At 51.8% G+C, this 9,540-nt stretch overlaps 1 protein-coding gene across 3 annotated transcripts in view; it reads right to left on the bottom strand.

Annotated features, from left to right (window-relative positions):
• Nucleotides 1-8,916, bottom strand: part of fbxo28 (F-box protein 28) — a gene marked incomplete at its 5' end in the record, with an annotated part of 59,352 nt that extends 50,436 nt beyond the window's left edge. For all 3 annotated transcript variants that reach the window (XM_079248345.1, XM_079248346.1, XM_079248347.1), the window contains one exon: nucleotides 8,728-8,916. In XM_079248345.1, the coding sequence (XP_079104471.1) occupies nucleotides 8,728-8,916 (189 nt within the window). The remainder of the gene's footprint in view (nucleotides 1-8,727) is intronic.
• Between the last annotated feature and the right edge of the window lie 624 nt (nucleotides 8,917-9,540).

Genomic DNA, 9,540 nt, shown 5'->3' with positions numbered 1-9,540 from the left:
ATGTCTCTCTGCATGTCTGTCTGTCTGTCTGCATGTCTGTCTGCATGTCTGCCTGCATGTCTGCCTGTCTGTCTGTCTGTCTGCATGTCTGTCTGTCTGTCTGCATGTCTGTCTGTCTGCATGTCTGTCTGTCTGTCTGCATGTCTGCCTGCATGTCTGTCTGTCTGTCTGCATGTCTGTCTGTCTGTCTGTCTGCATGTCTGACTGTATCTGCCTGTCTGTCTGCATGTCTGCCTGCATGTCTGTCTGCCTACCTGTCTGTGTCTACATGTCTGTCTGTCTGCATGTCTGACTGTGTCTGCATGTCTGTCTGCCTGTCTGTCTCTCTGCATGTCTGTCTGCATGTCTGCATGTCTGTCTGCCTGCCTGTCTGTGTCTACATGTCTGTCTGTCTGCATGTCTGTCTGCCTGCCTGTCTGTCTGCATGTCTGACTGTGTCTGCATGTCTGTCTGTCTGCATGTCTGTCTGTCTGCATGTCTGTCTGTCTGTCTGTCTGCATGTCTGTTTTTCTGACTGTCTGCCTGCGTCTGTCTGCGTGTCTGTCTGCATGTCTGTCTGCATGTCTGTCTGCATGTCTGCATGTCTGTCTGTCTGTCTGCATGTCTGTCTGTCTGTCTGCATGTCTGTCTGCATGTCTGTCTGCATGTCTGTCTGCGTGTCTGCATGTCTGTCTGGCTGTCTGCATGTCTGTCTGTCTGCATGTCTGTCTGTCTGTCTGCATGTCTGTCTGCATGTCTGTCTGTCTGTCTGCATGTCTGCCTGCATGTCTGTCTGTCTGTCTGTCTGTCTGTCTGCATGTCTGACTGTATCTGCCTGTCTGTCTGCATGTCTGCCTGCATGTCTGTCTGCATGTCTGTCTGCCTACCTGTCTGTGTCTACATGTCTGTCTGTCTGCATGTCTGACTGTGTCTGCATGTCTGTCTGCCTGTCTGTCTCTCTGCATGTCTGTCTGCATGTCTGCATGTCTGTCTGCCTGCCTGTCTGTGTCTACATGTCTGTCTGTCTGCATGTCTGTCTGCCTGCCTGTCTGTCTGCATGTCTGACTGTGTCTGCATGTCTGTCTGTCTGCATGTCTGTCTGTCTGCATGTCTGTCTGTCTGTCTGTCTGCATGTCTGTTTTTCTGACTGTCTGCCTGCGTCTGTCTGCGTGTCTGTCTGCATGTCTGTCTGCATGTCTGTCTGCATGTCTGCATGTCTGTCTGTCTGTCTGCATGTCTGTCTGTCTGTCTGCATGTCTGTCTGCATGTCTGTCTGCATGTCTGTCTGCGTGTCTGCATGTCTGTCTGGCTGTCTGCATGTCTGTCTGTCTGCATGTCTGTCTGTCTGTCTGCATGTCTGCCTGCATGTCTGTCTGTCTGTCTGCATGTCTGTCTGTCTGTCTGTCTGTCTGACTGTATCTGCCTGTCTGTCTGCATGTCTGCCTGCATGTCTGTCTGCCTACCTGTCTGTGTCTACATGTCTGTCTGTCTGCATGTCTGACTGTGTCTGCATGTCTGTCTGCCTGTCTGTCTCTCTGCATGTCTGTCTGCATGTCTGTCTGCCTGTCTGTGTCTACATGTCTGTCTGTCTGTCTGCATGTCTGTCTGCCTGCCTGTCTGTGTCTACATGTCTGTCTGTCTGTCTGTCTGTCTGTCTGCATGTCTGTCTGCCTGCCTGTCTGTGTCTACATGTCTGTCTGTCTGCCTGTCTGTCTGTCTGCCTGTCTGTCTGTCTGCATGTCTGTCTGTCAGTCTACATGTCTGTCTGTCTGCCTGCATGTCTGTCTGTCTGCATGTCTGTCTGTCTGCATGTCTGCCTGTCTGCATGTCTGCCTGTCTGCATGTCTGTCTGTCTGCCTGTCTGTCTGTCTGCCTGTCTGTCTGTCTGCCTGTCTGTCTGTCTGCCTGTCTGCATGTCTGTCTGTCTGTCTGTCTGTCTGCATGTCTGCCTGCATGTCTGCCTGTCTGTCTGCCTGTCTGCATGTCTGCCTGTCTGCATGTCTGTCTGCATGTCTGCCTGTCTGTCTGCATGTATGCCTGCATGTATGCCTGCATGTCTGTCTGCGTGTCTGTCTGCGTGTCTGTCTGCGTGTCTGTCTGCATGTCTGCCTGCATGTCTGTCTGCATGTCTGCCTGTCTTTCTGCATGTCTGTCTGCCTGCATGTCTGCCTGCATGTCTGCCTGTCTGTCTGTCTGCATGTCTGCCTGTCTGCATGTCTGTCTGTCTGTCTGCATGTCTGTCTGCATGTCTGTCTGCCTGTCTGCATGTCTGTCTGTCTACATGTCTGTCTGTCTGTCTGCATGTCTGCCTGCATGTCTCTGTCTGCATGTCTGCCTGTCTACATGTCTGTCTGTCTGCATGTCTGTCTGCATGTCTGTCTGTCTGCCTGTCTGTCTGCCTTCATGTCTGCCTTCATGTCTGTCTGTCTGCATGTCTGCCTGTCTGCATGTCTGTCTGTCTGCCTGTCTGTCTGTCTGCCTGTCTGTCTGTCTGCCTGTCTGTCTGTCTGCCTGTCTGTCTGTCTGCCTGTCTGCATGTCTGTCTGTCTGTCTGCATGTCTGTCTGTCTGTCTGTCTGCATGTCTGTCTGCGTGTCTGCCTGCGTGTCTGCCTGCGTGTCTGTCTGCGTGTCTGCCTGCGTGTCTGCCTGCGTGTCTGCCTGCGTGTCTGTCTGCATGTCTGTCTGCATGTCTGCCTGCGTGTCTGCCTGCGTGTCTGTCTGCGTGTCTGTCTGCATGTCTGTCTGTCTGTCTGCATGTCTGTCTGCATGTCTGCCTGCATGTCTGTCTGCATGTCTGTCTGCGTGTCTGCCTGCGTGTCTGCCTGCGTGTCTGCCTGCGTGTCTGTCTGCATGTCTGTCTGCGTGTCTGTCTGCATGTCTGTCTGCATGTCTGTCTGCATGTCTGTCTGCATGTCTGCCTGCATGTCTGTCTGCGTGTCTGCCTGCGTGTCTGCCTGCGTGTCTGCCTGCATGTCTGCCTGCATGTCTGTCTGCGTGTCTGCCTGCGTGTCTGTCTGCGTGTCTGTCTGCGTGTCTGCCTGCGTGTCTGCCTGCGTGTCTGTCTGCGTGTCTGCCTGCGTGTCTGTCTGCGTGTCTGTCTGCATGTCTGTCTGCGTGTCTGTCTGCATGTCTGTCTGCATGTCTGCCTGCATGTCTGTCTGCGTGTCTGTCTGCATGTCTGTCTGCATGTCTGTCTGTCTGTCTGTCTGTCTGCATGTCTGTCTGCATGTCTGTCTGCCTGTCTGTCTGTCTGCATGTCTGTCTGTCTGCATGTCTGTCTGTCTGCATGTCTGCCTGCATGTCTGCCTGCATGTCTGCATGTCTGTCTGTCTGTCTGTCTGCATGTCTGCCTGTCTGCATGTCTGTCTGCGTGTCTGTCTGTCTGTCTGTCTGCGTGTCCGTCTGTCTGTCTGCATGTCCGTCTGTCTGTCTGCATGTCCGTCTGTCTGTCTGCATGTCCGTCTGTCTGTCTGCATGTCCGTCTGTCTGTCTGTCTTCATGTCTGCATGTCTGTCTGCGTGTCTGTCTGTCTGTCTTCATGTCTGCATGTCTGTCTGCGTGTCCGTCTGTCTGTCTGTCTGCCTGTCTGTCTGCATGTCTGTCTGTCTGCATGTCTGTCTGTCTGCCTGTCTGCATGTCTGCCTGTCTACATGTCTGTCTGTCTGTCTGTCTGCATGTCTGTCTGTCTGTCTGCATGTCTGTCTGTCTGTCTGCATGTCTGCCTGTCTGCATGTCTGTCTGCATGTCTGTCTGCATGTCTGTCTGCATGTCTCTGTCTGCATGTCTGCCTGTCTGTCTGTCTGCCTGCATGTCTGTCTGCCTGTCTGCCTGTCTGCCTGTCTGTCTGTCTGCCTGTCTGTCTGTCTGTCTGTCTGTCTGCATGTCTGTCTGCCTGCATGTCTGTCTGCATGTCTGTCTGCATGTCTGTCTGTCTGCATGTCTGTCTGTCTGCATGTCTGCCTGTCTGCCTGCATGTCTGTCTGCGTGTCTGTCTATCTGTCTGCATGTCTGTCTGTCTGTCTGCATGTCTGTCTGCCTGTCTGCATGTCTGTCTGTCTACATGTCTGTCTGTCTGTCTGCATGTCTGTCTGTCTGCATGTCTGTCTGTCTGCATGTCTGCCTGCATGTCTCTGTCTGCATGTCTGCCTGTCTACATGTCTGTCTGTCTGCATGTCTGTCTGCATGTCTCTGTCTGCATGTCTCTGTCTGCATGTCTGCCTGTCTACATGTCTGTCTGTCTGCATGTCTGTCTGCATGTCTCTGTCTGCATGTCTCTGTCTGCATGTCTGCCTGTCTACATGTCTGTCTGTCTGCATGTCTGTCTGCATGTCTCTGTCTGCATGTCTGTCTGCAGGTCTGTCTGTCTGCATGTCTGCCTGTCTGTCTGCATGTCTGTCTTTCTGCATGTCTGTCTGCATGTCTCTGTCTGCATGTCTGCCTGTCTACATGTCTGTCTGTCTGTCTGTCTGCATGTCTGTCTGTCTGTCTGTCTGCATGTCTGTCTGTCTGCCTGTCTGTCTCTCTGCATGTCTGTCTGTCTGTCTGCATGTCTGTCTGTCTGTCTGCATGTCTGTCTGCATGTCTGACTGTGTCTGCCTGTCTGTCTGTCTGTCTCTCTGCATGTCTGTCTGCATGTCTGTCTGTCTGTCTGTCTGTCTGTCTGTCTGTCTGTCTGTCTGTCTGCATGTCTGTCTGCCTGCATGTCTGTCTGCATGTCTGTCTGCATGTCTGTCTGCCTGCATGTCTGTCTGCATGTCTGTCTGCATGTCTGTCTGTCTGCATGTCTGTCTGCCTGCATGTCTGTCTGCATGTCTGTCTGCATGTCTGTCTGTCTGCATGTCTGTCTGTCTGTCTGCATGTCTGTCTGCCTGTCTGCATGTCTGTCTGCATGTCTGTCTGTCTACATGTCTGTCTGTCTGTCTGCATGTCTGTCTGTCTGCATGTCTGCCTGCATGTCTCTGTCTGCATGTCTGCCTGTCTACATGTCTGTCTGTCTGCATGTCTGTCTGCATGTCTCTGTCTGCATGTCTGCCTGTCTACATGTCTGTCTGTCTGCATGTCTGTCTGCATGTCTCTGTCTGCATGTCTGCCTGTCTACATGTCTGTCTGTCTGCATGTCTCTGTCTGCATGTCTGTCTGCAGGTCTGTCTGTCTGCATGTCTGCCTGTCTGTCTGCATGTCTGTCTTTCTGCATGTCTGTCTGCATGTCTCTGTCTGCATGTCTGCCTGTCTACATGTCTGTCTGTCTGTCTGTCTGCATGTCTGCCTGTCTGTCTGCATGTCTGCCTGTCTGTCTGCATGTCTGCCTGTCTGTCTGTCTGCCTGTCTGTCTCTCTGCATGTCTGTCTGTCTGTCTGCATGTCTGTCTGTCTGTCTGCATGTCTGCCTGTCTGTCTGCATGTCTGCCTGTCTGTCTGCATGTCTGCCTGTCTGTCTGTCTGCCTGTCTGTCTCTCTGCATGTCTGTCTGTCTGTCTGCATGTCTGTCTGTCTGTCTGCATGTCTGTCTGCATGTCTGTCTGTCTGTCTGCATGTCTGTCTGCATGTCTGACTGTGTCTGCCTGTCTGTCTGTCTGTCTGTCTGTCTCTCTGCATGTCTGTCTGCATGTCTGTCTGTCTGTCTGTCTGTCTGCATGTCTGCCTGCATGTCTGCATGTCTGTCTGTCTGCATGTCTGCCTGTCTGTCTCTCTGCATGTCTGTCTGCATGTCTGACTGTGTCTGCATGTCTGTCTGTCTCTCTGCATGTCTGTCTGTCTGCATGTCTGTCTGTCTGCATGTCTGTCTGTCTGTCTGCATGTCTGTCTGTCTGCATGTCTGCCTGTCTTTCAGTCTGTCTGTCTGCATGTCTGTCTGTCTGTCTGCATGTCTGTCTGTCTGTCTGCATGTCTGTCTGTCTTTCAGTCTGTCTGTCTGTCTGCATGTCTGTCTGTCTGCATGTCTGTCTGCATGTCTGCCTGTCTGTATTTCTGTCTGCATGTCTGTCTGTCTGCATGTCTGCCTGTCTGCATGTCTGCCTGTCTGCATGTCTGCCTGTCTGCATGTCTGCCTGTCTTCATGTCTGCATGTCTGTCTGCATGTCCGTCTGTCTGTCTGTCTGCATGTCCGTCTGCCTGCGTGTCTGTCTGCCTGCGTGTCTGTCTGCCTGCATGTCTGTCTGCCTGCATGTCTGTCTGCCTGCATGTCTGTCTGTCTGTCTGTCTGTCTGTCTGTCTGTCTGCATGTCTGTCTGTCTGTCTGTCTGCATGTCTGTATGCATGTCTGTCTGCATGTCTGTCTGTCTGTCTGCATGTCTGTCTGTCTGTCTGTCTGCATGTCTGTCTGCATGTCTGTCTGTCTGTCTGTCTGCATGTCTGTTTTTCTGACTGTCTGCCTGCATGTCCTTCTGTCTGTCTGCATGTCCTTCTGTCTGTCTGCATGTCCTTCTGTCTGTCTGCGTGTCCTTCTGTCTGTCTGCGTGTCTGTCTGCATGTCCTTCTGTCTGTCTGCATGTCTGTCTGCATGTCCTTCTGTCTGTCTGCCTGTATGCATGTCTGTCTGTCTGCCTGTCTGTCTGTCTGCCTGTCTGTCTCTCTGTCTGCATAACTGTCTGCATGTCTGTCTGTCTGCCTGTCTGTCTGTCTGCCGGTCGGTCTGTCTGTCTGTCTGCCTGTCTGTCTGTCTCTCTGTCTGCATGTCTGTCTGCATGTCTGCATGTCTGTCTGTCTGCATGTCTGCCTGCGTGTCTGTCTGTCTGTCTGCGTATCCGTCTGTCTGTCTGCATGTCCGTCTGTCTGTCTGCATGTCCGTCTGTCTGTCTGCATGTCCGTCTGTCTGTCTGCATGTCCGTCTGTCTGTCTTTATGTCTGCATGTCTGTCTGCGTATCCGTCTGTCTGTCTGTCTGTCTGTCTGCCTGCGTGTCTGTCTGTCTGTCTGCCTGCCTGTCTGTGTGTCTGTCTGCATGTCTGACTGTGTCTGCATGTCTGTCTGCATGTCTGCCTGTCTGTCTGTCTGCATGTCTGTCTGTCTGTCTGCATGTCTGCATGTCTGTCTGCCTGTCTGTCTGCATGTCTGTCTGCATGTCTGTCTGCATGTCTGTCTGTCTGCATGTCTGTCTGTCTGTCTGCATGTCTGCCTGTCTGTCTGCATGTCTGTCTGTCTGTCTGTCTGCATGTCTGACTGTATCTGCCTGTCTGTCTGCATGTCTGCCTGCATGTCTGCATGTCTGTCTGCCTACCTGTCTGTGTCTACATGTCTGTCTGTCTGCATGTCTGACTGTATCTGCCTGTCTGTCTGCATGTCTGTCTGCATGTCTCTGTCTGCATGTCTGCCTGTCTACATGTCTGTCTGTCTGCATGTCTGTCTGCATGTCTCTGTCTGCATGTCTGCCTGTCTACATGTCTGTCTGTCTGCATGTCTCTGTCTGCATGTCTGTCTGCAGGTCTGTCTGTCTGCATGTCTGTCTTTCTGCATGTCTGTCTGCATGTCTCTGTCTGCATGTCTGCCTGTCTACATGTCTGTCTGTCTGTCTGTCTGCATGTCTGCCTGTCTGTCTGCATGTCTGCCTGTCTGTCTGCATGTCTGCCTGTCTGTCTGTCTGCCTGTCTGTCTCTCTGCATGTCTGTCTGTCTGTCTGCATGTCTGTCTGTCTGTCTGCATGTCTGTCTGCATGTCTGTCTGTCTGTCTGCATGTCTGTCTGCATGTCTGACTGTGTCTGCCTGTCTGTCTGTCTGTCTCTCTGCATGTCTGTCTGCATGTCTGTCTGTCTGTCTGTCTGTCTGCATGTCTGCCTGCATGTCTGCATGTCTGTCTGTCTGCATGTCTGCCTGTCTGTCTGTCTGTCTCTCTGCATGTCTGTCTGCATGTCTGACTGTGTCTGCATGTCTGTCTGTCTCTCTGCATGTCTGTCTGTCTGCATGTCTGTCTGTCTGCCTGTCTGTCTGTCTGTCTGCATGTCTGTCTGTCTGCATGTCTGCCTGTCTTTCAGTCTGTCTGTCTGCATGTCTGTCTGTCTGCATGTCTGCATGTCTGTCTGTCTGCATGTCTGCATGTCTGTCTGTCTGCATGTCTGCATGTCTGTCTGTCTGTCTGCATGTCTGTCTGTCTGTCTGTCTGTCTGTCTGCATGTCTGTCTGTCTGCATGTCTGTCTGCATGTCTGCATGTCTGTCTGCATGTCTGCCTGTCTGTATTTCTGTCTGCATGTCTGTCTGTCTGCATGTCTGCCTGTCTGCATGTCTGCCTGTCTGCATGTCTGCCTGTCTGCATGTCTGCCTGTCTGCATGTCTGTCTGCATGTCTGTCTGTCTGTCTGTCTACATGTCTGTCTGTCTGTCTACATGTCTCGCTGCCTGCATGTCTGACTGTCTGCCTGTCTACATGTCTGTCTGCCTGTCTGCATGTCTGTCTGTCTGTCTGTCTGCATGTCTGTCTGCCTGCATGTCTGACTGTCTGCATGTCTGCCTGTCTACATGTCTGTCTGCCTGTCTGTCTGTCTGTCTGTCTGTCTGTCTGTCTGTCTGCATGTCTGCCTGCATGTCTGCCTGTCTGCATGTCTGTCTTCATGTCTGTAGGAGACCCTGGTCATGCACCTAAAACCTTCACCTGCGCGTGTGTGCAGCAGGTAATGTGTGCTTGCAGAATGAAGGTGTGTGTGTGTGTGTGTGTGTGTGTGTGTGTGTGTGTGTGTGTGTGTGTATCCAGGCCACTAAGCTGAACACACATCTGTGTCAGGATCACGCACGCCGCTAACGCTAACGCTGTTGTCCTTACCGCGCGCAGCAGGCTGATCTCGTCGTAGGACAGGAAGTTCAGGATCGTTTCGATGGCAACGATGGGCAGAGCCAGCAGCGGGTTGTTCTGGTGCTGCTGGTCCGGCGGAGGGCTGGACTGTCTGGGCGACACGGCGTCCGGATCCAGCGATCCAACCGATCCGTCTACTCTCTCTACGGCTGCCGCCATCTTCTTCTGCTGCGGAGCTGGCGGAAGTGACGCCTCTGTGGGAGCTGCGTGCCATGTTTCTCCGTACTTCCGGTCATGGATCTAAGAAAACTGTATCCCAAACAAAAGCAATATATCCCGAGGGGGAAATGATGGTTAAAAGCAATATATCCCGAGGGGGAAATTATGGTTGAAACGTAGAAAATGTTGCTGATAAAAGCTCCGTGGAGTTTATTGTCAGATAAAAATTCTACAGTCCTTAAAGCATACGAGACTTTCCCATGTTTTCCCGCTCTTTTTCAACGTTTTAGGGTCAAAACAAAGAGTAAAATATTTGATATCTATGGAACTATCAACCTGCTTTGTTGTTTCCCTGCTCCAACACACCTGTACGAATAGAACGTTGAGTTGATTTGACTTAAATCAACTGTGTTGGATCCATATAGTCTAAGATTTGAGCTGGGAAACAACTAAAACTTGCAGGATAGTGCCCCTGGACGGGATTTTGACACTGGGATTTTCACTGGAGTGCTATGATATACTTTCCTGGTCTTTGTGAGTCTGGCGTTATGGCTAGAATCTGGCAGCATTTTATTTAGCTTTCATGATATGCAAAGACACATGGACATTGTGTAGCCTTTTTTA

Source organism: Telmatherina bonti (genome assembly GCF_933228915.1).
Source record: "Telmatherina bonti genome assembly, chromosome: 11".
Lineage (NCBI taxonomy): Eukaryota > Metazoa > Chordata > Actinopteri > Atheriniformes > Telmatherinidae > Telmatherina > Telmatherina bonti.
Note: the sequence above shows the minus strand (reverse complement) of the source record. Positions and strands in the feature narration are given on the sequence as shown.